General features: G+C 40.7%; 4 protein-coding genes across 8 annotated transcripts; 2 read left to right on the top strand and 2 right to left on the bottom strand.

The window, feature by feature from the left end:
- Positions 1-2,296: 2,296 nt before the first annotated feature.
- LOC115057839 (ATP synthase subunit g, mitochondrial-like) lies at positions 2,297-3,336 on the top strand. Its single transcript, XM_029525060.1, has 3 exons — positions 2,297-2,398; positions 2,654-2,814; positions 3,146-3,336. The coding sequence occupies exons 1-3, from the start codon at positions 2,347-2,349 to the stop codon at positions 3,242-3,244; spliced, it is 312 nt and encodes a 103-aa protein (XP_029380920.1). The 5' UTR covers positions 2,297-2,346; the 3' UTR covers positions 3,245-3,336.
- A 51-nt stretch (positions 3,337-3,387) lies between these two features.
- ift22 (intraflagellar transport 22 homolog (Chlamydomonas)) lies at positions 3,388-4,992 on the bottom strand. 4 transcript variants are annotated; one of them, XM_029525059.1, is made up of 5 exons: positions 4,969-4,992; positions 4,717-4,825; positions 4,120-4,498; positions 3,806-4,008; positions 3,388-3,721 (listed from the first exon to the last, which is right to left on the bottom strand). In XM_029525059.1, the coding sequence occupies exons 4-5, from the start codon at positions 3,981-3,983 to the stop codon at positions 3,573-3,575; spliced, it is 327 nt and encodes a 108-aa protein (XP_029380919.1). In that variant the 5' UTR covers positions 3,984-4,008; positions 4,120-4,498; positions 4,717-4,825; positions 4,969-4,992; the 3' UTR covers positions 3,388-3,572. The 4 variants fall into 4 exon arrangements, with proteins under 4 accessions (XP_029380919.1, XP_029380916.1, XP_029380918.1 ...); XM_029525056.1 differs by having other exon boundaries at positions 4,120-4,203; positions 4,416-4,498; positions 4,717-4,985; XM_029525058.1 differs by having other exon boundaries at positions 3,806-4,498.
- A 178-nt stretch (positions 4,993-5,170) lies between these two features.
- On the top strand, positions 5,171-12,616 carry LOC115057911 (protein BCAP-like). Its single transcript, XM_029525162.1, has 16 exons — positions 5,171-5,218; positions 5,543-5,713; positions 5,837-5,969; positions 6,120-6,251; positions 6,393-6,467; positions 6,840-6,911; positions 7,003-7,119; positions 7,534-7,719; positions 7,814-7,923; positions 8,028-8,163; positions 8,347-8,457; positions 9,095-9,199; positions 10,190-10,290; positions 10,385-10,547; positions 10,732-10,857; positions 10,994-12,616. The coding sequence occupies exons 2-16, from the start codon at positions 5,547-5,549 to the stop codon at positions 11,165-11,167; spliced, it is 1,908 nt and encodes a 635-aa protein (XP_029381022.1). The 5' UTR covers positions 5,171-5,218; positions 5,543-5,546; the 3' UTR covers positions 11,168-12,616.
- An 874-nt stretch (positions 12,617-13,490) lies between these two features.
- On the bottom strand, positions 13,491-15,596 carry LOC115057822 (protein CYR61-like). 2 transcript variants are annotated; one of them, XM_029525040.1, is made up of 5 exons: positions 15,472-15,596; positions 15,170-15,383; positions 14,726-15,067; positions 14,389-14,594; positions 13,491-14,262 (listed from the first exon to the last, which is right to left on the bottom strand). In XM_029525040.1, the coding sequence occupies exons 1-5, from the start codon at positions 15,559-15,561 to the stop codon at positions 13,978-13,980; spliced, it is 1,137 nt and encodes a 378-aa protein (XP_029380900.1). In that variant the 5' UTR covers positions 15,562-15,596; the 3' UTR covers positions 13,491-13,977. The 2 variants fall into 2 exon arrangements, with proteins under 2 accessions (XP_029380900.1, XP_029380901.1); XM_029525041.1 differs by having other exon boundaries at positions 14,726-15,058.
- Between the last annotated feature and the right edge of the window lie 2,634 nt (positions 15,597-18,230).

Here is an 18,230-nt window from a genome sequence, read left to right as displayed (position 1 = left end):
ATCTCATTTGCATTTTCTGGCCATTTTAGACCACGAAAGGCAGGATTTACACAGTCAGTGCAGCCTGCACCTCCTTTCCTGTCTGTTGCTGTCTTCCTGTAGGACTATGTATAGTTCTGTCTGTCCCAGTGTGTTTCTATGACTCACACAGTTCTTTTGTCTCACTATGTAGAAATGAAAAAGCTCACAAATCATTGTGCTGTAGGCCCACTGAAGGAGGCAAAGTCTGACTTTAGCACAAGTACAACCCAGTCACAGAACAGTTTTTTACATTTTTTTATTTTTTTATTTTATCACCCCATGCATCCCACTCTTAGCTGAAGGAAAAGGATACAAAATAGATATAAAGATACAAAATGTTCATCTTGTAGGAGCTCATCAATTAATATGCAATATCTTATGTAAAAATATTTTGGTATATGGTATTTGCTGCAGCACAGTGTTTTCCAGAACCAGACTCTCTGTTGTCCCCAGGGTCCAGTGTTTATGCAAAGCTATAGGCTAACCATCTCAAGCTCTGGTTTCCTATTTACCTTTCACACATTGGAGACTTGACAAGAAAAGCTGCAGTTTTTTGATATATATATTTATATATATATAGCTAATGAGACTCTTACACCAGGCTGTCTTGTACTGTTCTGCTGAAAGATACTCAGCAATCCTTCAAGTTAAAGCTAAACATCCGTCCACACATTACTACATGTGTTTGCCTTCTGCTTGTACACAAAATACTTTAAACAGCTGTTTTACTTATTCTGAATTAAATCAGACGTGACGCTGAAAGGGAAAATTCTTGATGCTGTTTGATGGCTTTTTTGTCTAAGGGCATTTCCTTGTAATACATGTTGACATATTTGGTACTTTTGGAAGCCATAGCAATTTGAGTAGTGGCGTATAGTTCAAAATAAAGTCCTGTGGGCTCTACTGTTGAATGGGCAACGGGAGTTTGTAATGGTGAAACCATCAAAGGCTATATGGGCTTAGGGAGTTATAGGACTCCCCCAGGAAAATGATGTATATAGAATGTACCATTACTGATCAATTCAATGTGTTTTGCATTACAGTTTATACAGCATACATGTAGTGGCATGAGAACATAAGAAAAAGTACAAAAACATGCAACAAGAACAACCATCCAACCTCAAAAAGGCCACACAATAAACCACAAGGGTTTGAGACTAAATAAGAACTTTAAAACTTAAATCCTTAAAGGTTGCTCAGCATAGTCTTTGAATTTCAATCAAAGCCTCGTGCTCTGGTTTGCTCACTAACTCTATTTGTTATAATGAACTATTACAGAGCTCCCTCTAGTGATATATTCTTTTAAAGTGTCATCACACTTCAACACGCCCTGCTGCAGCTATGCATTACAGGGATTTTGAGAAATGATGAGACCCTCTTAAGTTATTATAAAATTGTCTTACATTACTACCTAATACTACCAGATACCTGCAAACTGTATACACTTACTTGCAAACTATTTCTATAAAACTATGTAGCTTAAATTTGGATTTTTTTTCTCAATACTTCAGAGATAAAATAAATTAGCATTATCTCTAAGGTTTTTATTCAGTCAGAAGACACCAGTGGGTGGGTCTTTGTCAGAGAAATGCAGGTCTGACCTTGTATTCTTGTTAGGACAAGGTTACTAGCATTTTATGCGGATGAGTCAGAACTGAGTGAGTGAGTCACCAATGTTAAACACACAACTACATGAATAGCTACTGTTCAGTCAGAAGACAAAAACATTTGTTCTCGTCTTGTTCTCCTGCTGATGCACACAAGCACAAATCCCATAATCAGCCCAGCCCATTTTATGTGACAGTTTCTGGACCTCTGTGTTGTTGAATGTAATTCCCAGAACTGTCCTCTACCGCAAATGGTTAATGGTGAAAAAAGGGTAGATCGTTATCTGTGGTATTCATTTCCAACCAGGTGCTCATCACTGATGACTTTAAAATCTGAACAATTTTCCTTGTTTAAACAGGGGTTAATCAAGCTACTTGGCTGAAACAGTTTGACTTATCTTTTTTGGGATTTTTAAAATGAGATAAATCATGCACTGTTATCCTCTTTTGTTGCATTTTGCCTCAGATAAAGCGTCATTACTTTGCAACCTCCTTTACATTCAAGTCAACTATTTCCCTCATACATGGACACATAATTTTACTTATTATTTATTTAAAAAAACAAAAAACAAAAAACGAATGTTTGCTTTTCGGTCACTTATTTTGAAAATTGAATAGCGCTGATGTGACCTTTTATTTTGAAGACAATAACCCGGAAACTTTCTCAGGCCACATTTCTTCCTGTTTCCTGTTTCCTGCTGTCTGCTGGATTTCTGCAATGGCTCAAACTGTACAGAAACTCGTTGCTAAAGTGCCAACTTTAGTCGGCGGTAAGTTTAGTCCTCGTTTTAACTTTTAATGGGGTTCAAACTAAGTGAGTTGGATTAACTTTACTGGACGAGCTCACGTTGCTCCAAATCTCTGAGTGTGACCTCTGATAAGGAGTCAGCCGCTGCAGCAGCTTTTCTTTCCCAACGTCTCATCCTGCTGATGAATTTCTGAGGAAAAGCAGAAAGCTCCGTGGCTTTGAGGTTTTTTTTTTTCTGCTTCTTGGTGAAGGTTATTTGTGCTTGTATCCCCTCCAGCCGCTGTCACCTACTCCAAACCCAGACTGGCGACCTTCTGGCACTATGCCCGGGTGGAGCTGGTGCCGCCGAGTCCGGCCGAGATCCCCAAAGCCATAGAGGCCGCTTCAGGCCTGGTCAAGAGCTTCCAGACGGGACGCCTGGGACAAACCTCAGTCAAGGTAAGAGCTTACAGCTTTACTTCAGCCAGAGCTGTTTGAGCTCCGTGAGACAAAGCCAACAAAGTGTGCCATTAAGCGAAATATGGTCGTTTGTGCAAAGTTAATAAATACAAAACTTCACAAAAATGATATGGATGGGTGCACGATAAGATAAATCAGTGTGTGCATATACTGTAGTCATACAGTGACATGTCTTATAGAATATCTGTATGCAGGAAAAGGGAGTACATTTTACTCTGGACTGTAATCTCTCACGTGAGGTTGTCAGTTGTCCTTTAAATGCAAACCACAAACTTGTTTTCTTAACTGAGTTTGTTTATCTTTTTTATAGGATGCCTTAAGGAATGGACTTGTGGCCACAGAAGTACTAATGTGGTTCTTCATTGGAGAATGCATTGGAAAAGGAGGCATCATTGGATATGATGTCTAAATACTGGACAGTTCTTTATCCCTCTGTTCATCCAATTGTCACATTCTCAACAACCTGAAGAATATTTTCAAATAAATTCTGTACAGTCAGTATTTTTTGTAACTCTTGAGTGTTGATGTTTTTATTTTATAATTACATTGCAAAACAAAAGAAAACAAAAACAAACAAGAACATAAAACTGTTAAAAGAAAATCAATGTTTTGGGAGATTTAATGTTAAAAATGTATCTTTAATAACTTCAAAATTAACATCTTTCGTGAATATCACTACCACAGTGATGCCAACCAGATTCTTCTTAGTTAAACTTCATATTTTATAGATTTTGTTGTTATGTAATGATCGACATCTCCTCTCGCTCCCGACTCTCTGACATTGTATTTACGACAGTTCCCAAGTATCTGCAGAAAGCTCGTCTCACATCCTCTGGTTCCTCCTCCAGGTTGGAGTGAATAAGTGGGAGTTTGCTTAGGTGTGAGGCTGCAACAAAAGAATAAACATATTAGCTGAGAAATGGTAATATTTAATCATGCACCAGCTGTGCACGACCTGCAGCGGGATTACCTAAAGGCAGTCGTCCGTCTTTCACATCGCTCCCTGGCTTGTGGTGAGCCATGAGTAAGCACTGATTGTCCTGCAAACCCTGAGAGGAGATGAACATTGAAAACCAAGTCTCTATTTCTTTGAGTTGGCTTGGAACATCTGGATTAAAAATTATCACTACACCGCTGGAGTCCTTCATGAGTGCAGGCCAGCATGATTCAAATCTGGGAGAGGAGAGTGAAGAAAAAAGGACAACCATCATAAAAAGTATAAACAAGGGAAAGAGTAAAAGCTGAGCCTCGTATAAGTGAAAATATTCATAGTATTTAACCTACTTGAAATTTCCAGAGCAGTCCCAAAGTTCAACCTCACACGTCTTATCGCCACTACCTTCAGGCTGTGACTCAAATTCCAGTATTCTTGAAACAAAATTAAAACTACTGAATGTCTTTCATGCGACATGAGCAATATTGTCCTACAGCATATAAAGATGATCATGACCAGTGAGAGCTCATAATGTCATACTACAGGTGCAACCGGCTTTCAGCCAGATAATGCTATTTCCATCTTTTCACTGATTTACACAGCTGGGTTATACTGTTTGTAGCGGAGGAATCAGCTAAGTTTGTACCTGACTCCTTGAGTAGGACTGTATTCACCTCCCACAGTTTCCGTTGTGTCAGAGAGAAAATTGGCCAGAACTGATTTACCACTCTGAAAAACACATAGGCATTTGTAACATCATTGCATTGCATTTATTTTTCTCATGATAAGTCTTGTATCAGATAGATGAACAGCGATCTGCTGGTCGCTGCTGCAGCAGTTGTGCTTACAGGACCAGCCGATGAAGAAAAAGCGGCTGTCGGTCGCTTTCACCGTAATCTAGCTGCCAACATTTGAGAGTTAGGTCCGTTAGAAAGGCATTTACCTACCTCACTGGGGCCAACGAAGAGTATTTTGGCTTTAAACATATCCACTCAACACAAGCAAGGCATTAGCTGCTCGGCTAACTTTCACCGAAGAAGCTCTGGTGCTGCAGTTCTACCACCAAAACAAGCAAAATAACACTCTGTCGGCTTTTAGCTGAGTATATATATCTAAGTTACACTAAACAGTGTCGCGTAATTAAAGGTGAAAATGTAAATAATCTTCGTATCTAAGTGAGGATGGTCTGCTTCAGATACCGTGGAGGTAAACTTCCTCTGCGTTTCTATGGTTTCAACCAGGCTCTTTGTTTTCGTTTTCTCATTGGCTGTTCACAAGTTAAATCAAACACTGCCCCGCCCACTTTATACCTTTAAAGCGAATCAGAAGCGAGCTTATTGACAGGCGTCACCACGTCCTCTCGGCGCTAGCCAATCGGATTCAAGCCCTTAAGAGGGGGACTTCAGTTTGGGGAATCGTTGTCTGCTGCTGGAACATTAACAGACACAAGTAAGTAGTTTGTTTATGTTTCCGGTGGCATTTTCTAATAAGACATCACTGTTTTCTACATCCCGTACCTGCAGTGTAGACACGAGTAGGTTTGTTTCCTATAAAGGTTGTTGGCTGTAATGTAGCGTAAAGCTTAGCCGCCTCTTAACCAGCTTCCTTCTGTCGCTATAATGAAGCTTAGGACGCTTGACAACATGTCTCAGCGTCCTTCGTGATAATCAGCCGGACTGTGCGGAGTCACCAAGCTGACTTTAAGTCATTTAATATGAACCAACTCCTCTGCAATTCGGTGCTAATTTACTCTGTGTGTTTCTTTGTCTGCAGTAATATGTCCCCGGAGAATGAAGTGCAAAGTCCCTCCCTTGGTTTCAGCTCCATCAGGGAGGACCTCTCTCTGAGTTGTGCAGATCTGGATGGCTGTCATCCAGAGCCGGAGAGAAGAAGCAGGCCACGCAGCAGTCTCCTCACAAGATCTCCAGAGACTTGCATCAGTTGGTGAGGTCTTATGACATATGAATATTTTAGGACACAACACCTCTCTGTGGGGCTCAGCATGCAGCCGGCGACCACAGCCACAGTCACCGAAAGCTTTCCCTCATCTTCCTGTTTTTCTGTTAGTCACAGCGAGTCTGCCAGTGGAGCAAGCTTTCCTGACAATTTCCAGAGAATACTGATGGATGCAGAGGCAGCTGCCAACTCTGCAGCCATACAACTTGTGTCCTTCAAGGATGCGATGGAAGATGAATTCGCTGTATGTTTCTTGCTGCTTTGCATGCATCAAATGGGTTCAAGCACAAACCCGTGGTGTGGGGAATCCAGAGTAGTTTACCAACATTAAACATCATTTCCATATTCATGGCCCAATTGTGCAACTTTTGTTTTGATTTTTCTGTTACTGCAGGGTTCAAAGCACTCTCCTGTAGATAAACACCGAATTACAAGGCAGAGAACACTTTTGCTGGAGAAATTGGAGGATTTCAGACGAATAAATAAATCTGTTCGCCAGAAATTGAAGCGGCTCCAGGAAGCAGAGGTCGATGACAGAACCCACTTTATGAAATACTTCTCAGGATAACAAACTGTGGATCAACATTTGTCATTCCCAATAATACTAGTAATAGTAGTTGTTTTAAGTAAAAAAAATTAAACATATGTGTTCATACCTTCTATGCAGGCAAGTCGAGTTGGAGCTGGCCAGCAGATTGATGTCTTGTTAAAGAAGATCACACAGGCGGAAATTGAAAATGAAGTGAGTGTTATTACATTTAAGCAATGCTTCAAAAGGAAGAACAAAATGTATATGCTGGTAAATTTGGCTTTGTGCTTAAGTTGTGGCAACCTGGTGGAATGTTTAGTCTGTGAAAAGGGTTAATCTACTTATGTGAGGTTAATAGCTTCTGGTTAGGGGTATAAACGGTTGAAGCTGCAAGAGCTGGTCAAATTAAGTGCTGGGCTACCAACACAGCCCCTTTGGTATTAACTTTGTGTCGCAACCGTAAGGCATTGGGTACATCTACTATATGAGAATAAATGCACTCTTGAATCATTTTATTGTTTTCTAACTATTAAATTGTGCAAATTCAAATTTCTTATCATGTTGTGACTTTTTTCTCTCCTCAAGCATTTAAGAAGAAATTTGAGTGAGACAGAAAGCAGAGTTGAGGAGCTAATGGATCTGCGAAAGGAAGAACAGGTAAACATAGAACACTTTGGGTTAAACTGATGATCGCACAGACTAACAACATCACTGTATTTGAAACCATCCGTCCCTTTGGCCTTCACAGGACAACATAAAAACTGCAGTCCATATGACCAAGTCTGTGGAGGCAACTCGCGTTCACCTGCAGGGACAGCTGCACAACAAGGAAGCTGAAAACAACCGTTTGACCGCAAAGCTACGGGTATGTAAACACCCAAGACCTTAATCAGCCAATGATCCCCTAAAAAACTGTCTTTAAAGGACCAATGTCAAGAAATCCAAGTTTTTCTTTATTATAAAATAGCTTGAGGTGCTACATTAAAACTGTGAAAGCTATCAAGCATTAAGTCCACAGAAACACAGACCAAAGTCATATTCCGAAAGTTAACCTTAATATGAGCCTCTTTTCTGATTGGCTCACCAATATGCTCTTTGTAGAGTTCCAGATAGAGGACTTAGAGATATGCAAAACTTTATTGTTGTGTTTTTGTGCTACTTAAAACCACAAATGTATATAATTATGGACATCAAAACTTCAAATAAAGCACTGTAAAAAACCTTTAAACAACATGCGTAATATTATTAATATGCTGTTTTGGTTCATGGTTGCTTCTAGACTCTGGAAAGAACCCTGACTGAACAGAAAATGGAGATTGATGATCTGAGAGCCTCCATCACAACTCTGACTGAGAAAGCAGCACAGGACCAAGAATCTCTGAAGAAAGCCACCAGAGCACAGAAAGTGAGAGCTGAGAGATTTGAAGCTGCCATTGAGAAATGCTACGCACAGTTGAAGGAAAAGGTATGAAATCAAAGCTACTTTGGCTTTTGCAAATACTATAAGTCACATTTTTCATTGTCTGGCTGTGTGTTTCTTTTTTCTGGTTGAACTACAGGATGCACAGCTGGCCAGCGCCCGTGTAGAAAGAGACTCCAGGAGACGGCAGAAGGAGCAAATGACGGATGAAAAAGACAAGCTGGATGCTCAAGTAGAGTTGTTAAACAGGTCTGTCCTTTCCTCTTACGATATGTGACCCCTTTTTGGTGTGTAGTGAAAATGAAATATTCCAGTTTTTTGCTGGATTTTAAATCGCTGTGTCTCCGTTCAAGTCAAATTGCGGAAATGACAGCGAGGTTGCAGAAGGAGAAGTCTGAGCTAAGTGCGGCTAATGAAACTGTGATGCAGCGTGTTGAAAAACTCAGCGCTGAAAATGGAGACCTCAGCATCAATAACGCAGCACTCAAGGTACAAATGACTAAACACCTTACAGCCATTGAGAGGAGTTTAAAGGGCATTTGTCAGATCAAGCCAATCAATGTTGCCTTTTCATTTTTGCTGTACCTGTGTATACTCCCACCACCGTATTCTCTGTCCATTTGGCTTTTATTTCTATCCCTGAAGTCATTTTAGTTGTTTTTGTGATTACAGGCATCTGTTGCTCAGTTGGAGCAGCAGCTGAGTGACTGTGAGTCTGCCCTGATAGAGGAGAAGGTTGTTTCTCAGGAGAGGAAACATCAAGCTGAACAGAGTCAGCATCAGGTGGACTTCAGCTAATTAATTTCATAGTATCTTTACAGTTAGCATTTAAGCCGTTCACTTTCATTTTGTTGATTAACATGCAGGGAAAAAAGTCCTAGACTAAACATGGGCCTCACAAAATCATCTCCATACTTTCTGAGATGTGAAAATGTTTTAAAACCCCCATGTCACATTAATGGCTGCAAGCTATGTTTTTCAGGCATAACTGAGCCACAGCTGGTGTTTTCTCAATAAAGTGATAACACTCACCGGAAGAAAACATTGGACATCTGGCCAGAAGCCTCAAAGCAAAGCTTTAAAACTGAGAACTATTTTACTTTTTTTTTTTTTTTTCCCCCCCAGACGTCTAAACTTTTAATCCTCTTTTCTCATGCCGTGTATTATGGGTTGGTTGGTTTCTTTGTTTGTTTTCAATTCCAATACTTTTCTTTGATCCTTTATGTTGCAACTACTTTTTTTTTCTGAGGCAGTTTTTCATAAGAATTTTCTATTGCTATGCCATGACTATCATAGCACCATCGTGGAAAGCATCCTTTCACTTCTGAATGAATAATTCAGCAACAGTTCTTTTCTGCAGTTTTCAGCTGTAGGGAAAGACACAGCAGGTTCAATTATAGTGTTGTGTTTGTCTTCCTAGGTTGCACAACTTCAGGCTGAGATAGAAGATCTGAGGATAAAATATGCTAATATCTCAAGAGAGATGGAGGAGATGTGTGATGGTCAAGACGCAGCAGCTGAGAAGGTAAAGCCCTGCCTCCTCCAAGTCCTTTCTGCAAGTTTTCAACGCTTAACTCTCAAATTTCTAGTTATTTTCCAACAAATTCTAACCGCACTGTTGCACCTTTCCCAGTATGTGCAGCCCTGCTCCTCGTGCGGTTGGATGGCCAGTCAGTGGGCTGTTGCATTTTTCTTGTGCTTTTCCAGCTGCATGTGTTTGAATAAAATACTCTCCTTCGGTAACCCTGCACAGCAAAACACTTCCAATGCTAACAACTGCTCAAGCTCAGTCTAAGAGAGAAACTTGCTTGAAGAATTAGATATGCATGTGCTGAGAGATCAGGGGCTTACTGTGAGAGGTCTTTGGCTAATATTTTGTCCACTCTCAACACTCCATTCCTTTTGCCATCCCCCTCTGGAGCCCAGGTGAGGCAGCAGCTGCAGACACGTGTGGAAGAACTGATGGTTTATCCTGAGTTACTGAGGGCAGCCGAGCAGAGTCTCTTCGAGTGCCAGGAGAACCTGCGGCGCTCAGAGAAGAAGTGCTCAGAAAAGTCAGAGACCATTAGGCAACTGCAGGTTAAGGTGTGCAACATGAGCTGTTGTGGTCAGATTGTGAAGCACAGCCATTTTCTGGGATCTGACAGCTAGGCAGTAGTACAGTCCCATGTGTCCACTGGTGCGTCTTGTTGTATGGTCCTGCTGTGAGTTTTCGTGTGTGATATAAGAAAGAAAGAAAGAAACGCTGATGGCAATGGGAACATTTCAGTTGTAACCATCTGTACATCAGCAGTTTGTGATGGTCTTGTGCTGTGTGAGTCCATTGCAATCACCCACATCGACAATGTCGAATTGGTGGTCTGAAAATGGTTCATTTAGCAAAGTTGTGGCAAAAAGCGTTACGTGGGCTGTTTTCGTATCCACCTGCATGTGATGTGACACCCTCCTTTTCACCCCATCCACCTGCAGCCAGCGCTGCTGGACTGCTTCTGAGTTTCATACTTTGCATACACAGATGGAGAGTCAGACAAAATTGCTGAGCTCATCTGTGGAGATGAGAGAATCCATCCATGAGGCCAATTTACAGCTACAGGAGAAAGTGAAGTCTCTTCAACAGTAAGACAACTGCTCACATCTGTTTTCTAGATTTTGAGAAACAAAATAATCCTTACTTTCATAAACCTGCTTCCATTCAATTGTGTGCTCTTAGGCAGATGGACAAGCTGCAGCAGGAGAACCTGGAGCTGGTAAGGAGGCTTGCAGCTCAGGAGGAAGCTCTAAGCTACAGTAACCGGCAGCTGGATCAGCGCTCGACAGAGTGCCAGGCCCTGAGCCGGCAACTGGAGGCCGCTCTGTCAGACGTTAAACAACAGGTGCAGCTGAGTCACATTAGTGATGCTGCAGTAGTTACCTTCACATATCCACGTCAAACACATCTGCTCTGTTAATCTCTTTCATCGATTAATCCAGTATGACACATTGCAGATTAGAATTTTGAGTCCCTGAGACCTTTATCTGTTTTGTCCAATGACTGTTTTTTTTCTTCCACATGTCCAGGTGAAGGCAGTGACTGACCAGGCTCGTTCCAGAGAAGATGTCCTTAGGACCAAAATCCTGGAGCTTGAAGCAGAGAAAAGCAGACGGGACAATGAACTTAAGCTTCTTCGGCAAAGCAAACTGACTGTGAGTATCCTGTTTTCTATAACGCAATGTCACAGAGTCGATGTGCTCTAACCCATCTACATACACGCTGAGACATTGCTGTTGCCTAATGGCTGAAAAAAAAAAAAAAAAAAACTCTGTCTCTCTGAAACTGTAGGCAGAAAGACAGTTTGAGGTGCGTCTGAAGGACCTGCAGCTCAGCCTGGACCAATCAGAGAGCCACAAACAAAGTATTCAGAACTATGTTGATTTCCTCAAAAACTCCTATAAGACTATGTTTGATGAAGGGCTACAAACTTCCAATTTTGGATCATCATATTTTCTAAAATGACCAGATTCTTCATCTTTTGGTTTTTAAATTTTGTATTTATTCGTGGGTTTTTTTCTACTGTAATATTTATAACTTCTTATGTATATATATCTAAGAAAAACACAGGGGACACTTCTAGAGGAAGTGAAATAATTTGTTTTCTAGTTCTTGGCCATCTTTAGATCTAGATGTCTACTTGTTAGTAAATCAATGACCTGCATCCCCCCACTGATGTCACGGAAACATCCTGTTGCTAATGTAGTCAGTTTCAATACCTGTTTTTTTTTTTTTTATCTAGTATTTTCAAGAATGTTACATGATATTCTCACATTTATGCAAATCTTAGACTTTGAACTCTTGGTGCTACTCTGTCTCGCTCCCAAAATCAATGAGCCAGCTGCATAATGAAGTCAGGCTGTTGAATAAATGTTTCTCAAACAGTCACAAACTCTGTTTTATAGTTGGCAAAGATCTACTTATTACAGTAATGTGTTTTCATGAGTTGTGAGTTGGTGACCTTCAGCTGTCTACTGAACACTGTACATCAGAGCAGTTGCACAACAATTTTAAACACAGATTGATTGTAATTTAAGTTATTTATGTCATTCAGTGTACGCAGCTTCACAAATACAGAGATTTGATCCTTTTCTCAGTTTTTTTTTTTTAATGGGTTTAAGATGCAAACTGGAGAAAACTGATGTGCCACTAGGTGGAAGTGTTTTGTCGGCCATCTTCTTCAAGTGCAGACTTTGAGCCACTGTTGTTTGGTGTGCATTCCATCTTCAGTCCTACATTGATCCCCATGAAATGAGTCCTGTGAGGGACTTTATTTATTTATTTTTTGACATGCTGAAAATAAAGCACCGTGTCGGTGTACTTGTTACTGAAGTCCTTGCCAAGTTTACCAGTGGGACAACACAAATATGCTCTGGCTTAGCTTTTATTAAACTATCATCGTATTTATGCTAATGCATCGATTTGTGGACAAAAGATGTTTATTTCATCAATGCTGACAACTGACTTTTGCGTGTCTTTTGTGTTTGCGTGGTGTGATGTATGTGCAACATTGTGTTCGTGTTCTGATTCTCAGCTAGACTGAGATGAATTATGCTCAAAAATCGATTGTTTAGCTGTCAGTAGTGAAGTGTATGCCTTTAGGGCCGCAAACATAATTGCTGAGATACATGCAACACTGGGATATTTCCAAGCCTCTGATGCTGGTCTGCTCTCATGCCTTTGTAATGGAAATTTGTTCGCCAGTGGGGCTCAGGGGCACAGAAGGATGATGGTATCTGCTGCAGCACGATTTACCCACAAGAAAATCTATGTCTTTCTTGTACTGTACTTGGGTCTTTTTATTCCACTGTTTGATTTGTAGTCCTGTATCTATGGTAATAATAAAATAATAAAACACAATCATCCAGAACCAATGTGAGGCTGTGGTGTCTTTGCAGCGGATGCATTCCCTGGGTGAGCAGTGCTACTCAAGTTCTCAAAGACAAAGCTCTATTGTGCTCTCCGTCAGGGGATGGAACCAGTTCATCTGTGCGTGCGTCAGTAACCCTGTTTTTCCTTTGCTCTTGTTCTCTGTCTCATGGTCTTGCCTGTTTACGTAATTCTGTTGATCACACTTTGGGAATTTGCTGTTTTCTGGAAAATAATGTCACATCTTCTGACTTGGGGCGATTTGGTGGATATCGCAAAACAGCAGGGTGATGGTCACACCCTCGGCTTAGGCGCTCATTAGGCACAAATCATTTGGATGATCCTTTTGTCTTTTTGGTTTGTTTTCACAAATTCTGTTCTCCTGAGCTTATTATGAAAACAGAGCTTTCACTGTCTCTGCGTTAAAACGATTTCCTGCTGAATGTATGTAGTCGGACATGGTCTTCTGAGCAGACTGCTGTCATGTTTCCAGACGTTTGAGATAAGGTAATAATTTCAGTTTCAGAGCTGTTCATAAGGCACCATCTTTAATTTGCATATAATAAATCATTGTGGAAAGTTTAGATTATTCTTTGCTGACCTTGAACTTTTTCACAAAACAAACTCCTGCGGTTTGCCTCCAACGGCAGGAAAACTACTCTGAGGTTTAGATTAGTCATTCCCTAAACTATTCAGCGATATGTAGGTCTTCTCAGAAGTAGGTCAGCCATATATAGCTGCTACAGTACACCTCATTTCCGTCTCAAAATTGTTATAACAGACCCCCTGAGAAATTCCCAGTTTCACTGGCAATTTGTATTTTTACTTTTCCTCCTGAAATAAAGTAATTGCTTGAATCTTTTGAAATTTTGTAATGTTTATTTGTGAAAAACAAGTAATAAAATTAACAACATGACACATAATGGGACAAAGGACAGTATGTATCCGCCTTCCATTTCCATTTCCAAATTTTATGTAGGCAAGTGGAAAGAACAGGATGTCATAAACTCATATTATGGTACAATGTTTAGTGACTAAAAGCAAGAATACATTAAGTGGAGTATGAAACATGAGGTGTTATAAATAAAATGAATAAGTACAGTAAATCAACAGAAACATGGTGACACATACTGAAGACTTATTTAGCAGCTGCCATTGTTTTCACATAAAACCAATGCTAACATGTCAGAAGAGGCTTAAATATGTATATCAATAAAAATAAAAGTGGATACAAAAAAAAATTATTTTCAATGTAAATCAACAGCTTCACAAAGAAGCAAATCAAAGTGCTCCAGTGATATGAAGCGAAATCGTGAACAATACAATTCACTCAATTCATCCAACCAGGTGTCTGAAACCTCACAGTGCATTTTTTCTCACTTAAATTGAAGAATTTGGATCTTCAGTTAGTGCAGACCCTTAAAAAGTCTGTGGAGGGCCGGAGTCTTTGCAGAGCATTTGATGTTGCACTTGCACGACTCGATCATCATCACCATCCTGCTGAAAGTTTCACCGTTTTTGCATCTGAAGCGAACAGGTATGGTCTGGGTCCGATGAGGCCTGCAGCAACGCCCCGCATTGGAGCAAGACCCACAATATGTGGGCCGGAACTTTTTAAGGCTACGGCAGCCTCCGTAGGACAATTTCACTGGATGTCTGGCTTTTTCAATATTGTTGCATTTGCGACCTTTCTGGTAAAGAAAAAGACATAAAAAGCACGAGTTGAGTTTACTCCTCTAAAGATATTAACTTCACAGGCATGGAATGAAATAATCTTTATAAAATTTGTCAAAAATCACGACACAAAGAGTCAATACCTTCAATCTGGTGAAGGCCTTTTGGTTGCATGGGTGGACTTCACAGAGCCGAGTCTCTTTCATCAGTTTGCACTGGACATTGCTGTTGGTCACTCTTGAGGACACTCCGGTGCCGCAGGATTTGGAGCAGGGTGACCAAACTGTGGTCTGAGGCACACACTTTGCCCCTTTGGAAACCATGTGGCTTATTGGGTGACTCCGGAAAGCTGATCAGAGAAAATTGTAGAGAGATTAGCCGACGCAGCTGACAATGTGATGAAACGGTTTGAAAAAGGAAGACGTGCTTTTTTCTTTTTATTAACTAATGTCATCAGAAAGGAGAAGTAAAACTACTCACCAGCCAGAGACTCCAATTCTCCTTTCCACAGAGGGGCCAACTCATTTTTGCTGGCGAGGTCTTCCTCAGATGCTCTGACTTTTTTCCCAAACTTTTTCATCAAAGGGCTCTCTGGCTTTGCTTCCTCTGGGCAGATCAGTTGTTCACAGCAGTGTCCCGATACCTTGAGCCTCCTCGGTTTGGCACAACCCACTTTGGGCAGGGAAACCTCATGTGGGCACAAAGAGACACATCCAATAGCACCGTCCATGCAAGTGCACTGGTATTTACAGTTTGGATGGAAGATTTCCCCATTCTGGTAAATCTTGTTGTTGTACTCGCAGGTTCTTCCATCTGATTTAGCTTATTAACAGAAAAAGGCAAAATGGAGAAGTGTGAGATCAGATGTGTAAAGTTGTCAAAGTGACCAGAGGAGTGAAAAACAGATAAAAATAGAAAGTGTACCTCGACAGATGCCCTTAGCAGACTCAAATCCACCTCCAAAGTTGCACTGTAGCCCTTTTGTGTGGTCACATGGCTGTGTCCTGCTGCAATCCTCAAAGAGCTGCCGAGCACAAACTTTACAGCATCCACAGCTGTCCAGCACCAGACTGACTCCTGTAGCACATGTGGGGAGTCCAGAAGGACACTGACAGTCCTTTGGGCACGACGCTGACGCCTGAGGAGAGACACAACTGCTGATAAAACGTTTCTTCCACAAGTGTTATAACGTAAATAAGCAAACCAATGACAGATTATTTCCTCACCAGTGTAGAGCAGAGGACCAGAATGCCAATGGCTTTCCACATCTTCAGCAGCTGAAGCTGTCTTTCCTGAGTGAGTAATCTTCTGTCCATTTATTACAACAGCAGACCTGGCTGCGAGTCGCGTGTGCTTGCTTTTGCTCTTTTGGAGTCCCCCTCTCCTTTTATACACACTGAAGAGGTGTCCTGAAACTATGACAGGAATGCTTATCCATGTGTCCTCCCATAAGCCCAAAAGAAGTTTGCCCCCCCTCCTCTCCTCTCACTTAGTCAGCCAAGAACCACCCTGTCTGATTTCCACTCTGCCAAGGCTTTCACTCCAATTTAACTATGTAATGTTCCTTTTCTTCATCTGCTTTATCATTATTACACTCAACCAGGACTAACTCTTCTCATTATAAAACACATTTGTATCTGACATTGTATTTCTAAAAGTCATTGGTGTCTTAATTGCATGCTTTATTCTAGGAGCTTTGTGTAATGCGTTAAAGTACAGCTGCATTAGAGGGAATTATCTTGCTCTTGTTTGAGCAGCATTAAATCTAAAACTAAAAATCCTGAAAAATATTTATTCGTGATTGTTGAATTGTTCATTATTAATCTCAGGCATGTGAGAGCAGCCCCACAAGGGATTCAACATCAGGGCACCACAAGTTCTGACATAAATATTGAAGAGAAGCTACATATTTCTATGACCAAATGAATTTCTATTTCAGACGAAGCCGTGTTTAGACTATTGCCCGCTGTCTGTGATCAGTGTTTGTATTTTCAAACTTTGTCCCTATTAAAAGCCCGCTCAGTTGTCTATTAGATGCAGATGGATTATAGTTTGTTTGAGTTCAGAATTACAAAAAGGAATGTTTGAAACCTTTATTTGGCTGGGATGAGAGTGTCCAGAATGAGAAGCACACCGAAAAACAAGAAAGGGAAAAGCAAACGGCAGTAATGCCTGCGGCAACATTCCTTTAAGGATGATGGCTGTTGGTTTCTTTGAAACGGCTGCCAAGATAAAAAGCATCCCCTGTTATCCACATCAAAGAACAATGAAAACTATCAGGGATAAAAATGCTTTTCCTTTCATTATAACCTGTGAGAACAAGAGGCTGAGCGGAGCAGACTGGCACATCCTCCTTCTTATCTAACTGAGGTCCTCAGAGCCAGTTTGAGCCGGTGCCAGCTCAGGCAGATGAAGCGCGAACAAGCGTGAGCTCCATGCATTCACCGATGCCTGGAAATCGCTGACTGTTGTGGTTTGGAGTGGAAACTTCTCCCTCCAAAGCTGTAATATGAAGAATTTGCAGAACCATGTTAGGTAAGAGGAACATCAGACATATAACAGGCAGCTGGAAGGCTTAGAAAGGATCTCAGCTTCATGATAAACTGACTGCTCCTGAAAGCAGCAGCGTCCCACTCCAGCAGCGAATGCATCTTAAATTTTATTCGTATTTTAAGTGTTGTAGGCTACGTATAACTCATTTCCTCCAGTGTGCCATCAATTTGCCAAACTTCAAACTCAACCCCCCCCCACAGTTTATATTTCCCCACCAGCTGCTGTCAAACCAACAGACTGAAGAAGTTCAATATTTTAGATATTGTTCACTTTCTGAAAGAAAATCAGACAAAATGAGAGAAAAAAACAACATCAGACCTTAAAGACTCGGATGTGAATGTGTTAATTTGATGATACAATAATTCTAATATGACACAAACGAAGGGTCCGATAACTATTTGCTAAATTCAGCATCAAAAACTTGTAGCATGGGCTGGCTGACGAAGGATGATTAATAAACTCGTGGACTGGCGAGCTGACCCCTGAAAAATTATAGCTTTTCAATCACAAGAGCCAACATATCTCAGTTTTTTTTTTTTATATACTGGCTGTTTTGTCCATGAGATTAATTGTACATTTTGTTCCATAAAACATGACTAAATTCAGCTAAACTGACACGACAACGCACATCAAATATAAGCTTGTAGATTGATTTTGCCTACAGAAGTGATTACGATCAAAAATGATTCTGGCATGACAAGGCTTGAAAGACATAATTATGTCTGGCTGCTATTTTGTCAAGAAATAGTTCTATCATATTGTCATGGCTGAATCCTCATTAGAACCATAACAGTGTTTTGTTCTGTATTTTCTAAATGAAATGTTTTTTCAACTGTACTCAGATTTTGTCTAACTTTTAACCCCCTAATCCAAATCACAGAGACGGGAGAGTGGTAACGCTCAGGAAAAGGAAAATATAAATCAATGAAAACTCTGACAGCCATGAGAATTTAGTATTTTACAGTATGAATAAAAAAACATATCTGAAGCATTTCATCTTGCTGCCAAGCCCCCTGTGATCACAGGGACTGTAAAGCTGAATTTAAAGATTTATATTTTATGACTTGTTATCCAGCATATTATTACCCAACCTGGAGAATTCTCTATCCCGGACACAATGCTATTATATTTATTATCCCTTTAAACTTGATACTTTGGAGCGTTCCTTTGACCTCGAGGATGACCAGTCACATGAAAAATGGATGGGCAGAAAAGAAGAGAAGTGTTTAAGAAAAAGTCATTTTGTGATATTGTATACATTCATGCTAAATTACAAACAGACATAGACAAAATGTGGGGTGTCTGTCTCAAAAAGAATGGTCACAGCGGATGGAAAGCGAGACAAACATCCACCGAAGTATTCAGTGTAAAACCACAAGGTCCAAGACAAGCTTACTGTGGCTGTTATGTGAGAGGAGATCTTACGCCGGAC

The sequence above is a fragment of the Echeneis naucrates genome, chromosome 17, assembly GCF_900963305.1.
Source record: "Echeneis naucrates chromosome 17, fEcheNa1.1, whole genome shotgun sequence".
NCBI lineage: Eukaryota > Metazoa > Chordata > Actinopteri > Carangiformes > Echeneidae > Echeneis > Echeneis naucrates.
Note: the sequence above shows the minus strand (reverse complement) of the source record. Positions and strands in the feature narration are given on the sequence as shown.

Coding starts and splice junctions, on each gene's coding strand:
- LOC115057839 (XM_029525060.1), top strand. CDS start 2,347: ATGGCTCAAACTGTACAGAAACTCGTTGCTAAAGTGCCAACTTTAGTC. Junction 2,399..2,653: donor AGTGCCAACTTTAGTCGGCG/GTAAGTTTAGTC, acceptor TATCCCCTCCAG/CCGCTGTCACCTACTCCAAA. Junction 2,815..3,145: donor TGGGACAAACCTCAGTCAAG/GTAAGAGCTTAC, acceptor TCTTTTTTATAG/GATGCCTTAAGGAATGGACT.
- ift22 (XM_029525056.1), bottom strand. CDS start 4,755: ATGTTTAAAGCCAAAATACTCTTCGTTGGCCCCAGTGAG. Junction 4,499..4,716: donor TCTTCGTTGGCCCCAGTGAG/GTAGGTAAATGC, acceptor TGTGTTTTTCAG/AGTGGTAAATCAGTTCTGGC. Junction 4,204..4,415: donor AGTCCTACTCAAGGAGTCAG/GTACAAACTTAG, acceptor TTTTGTTTCAAG/AATACTGGAATTTGAGTCAC.
- LOC115057911 (XM_029525162.1), top strand. CDS start 5,547: ATGTCCCCGGAGAATGAAGTGCAAAGTCCCTCCCTTGGTTTCAGCTCC. Junction 10,291..10,384: donor AAAGTGAAGTCTCTTCAACA/GTAAGACAACTG, acceptor GTGTGCTCTTAG/GCAGATGGACAAGCTGCAGC. Junction 10,858..10,993: donor TTCGGCAAAGCAAACTGACT/GTGAGTATCCTG, acceptor CTGAAACTGTAG/GCAGAAAGACAGTTTGAGGT.
- LOC115057822 (XM_029525040.1), bottom strand. CDS start 15,561: ATGGACAGAAGATTACTCACTCAGGAAAGACAGCTTCAGCTGCTGAAG. Junction 15,384..15,471: donor TGGTCCTCTGCTCTACACTG/GTGAGGAAATAA, acceptor GTCTCTCCTCAG/GCGTCAGCGTCGTGCCCAAA. Junction 14,263..14,388: donor AGGCCTTCACCAGATTGAAG/GTATTGACTCTT, acceptor TTTCTTTACCAG/AAAGGTCGCAAATGCAACAA.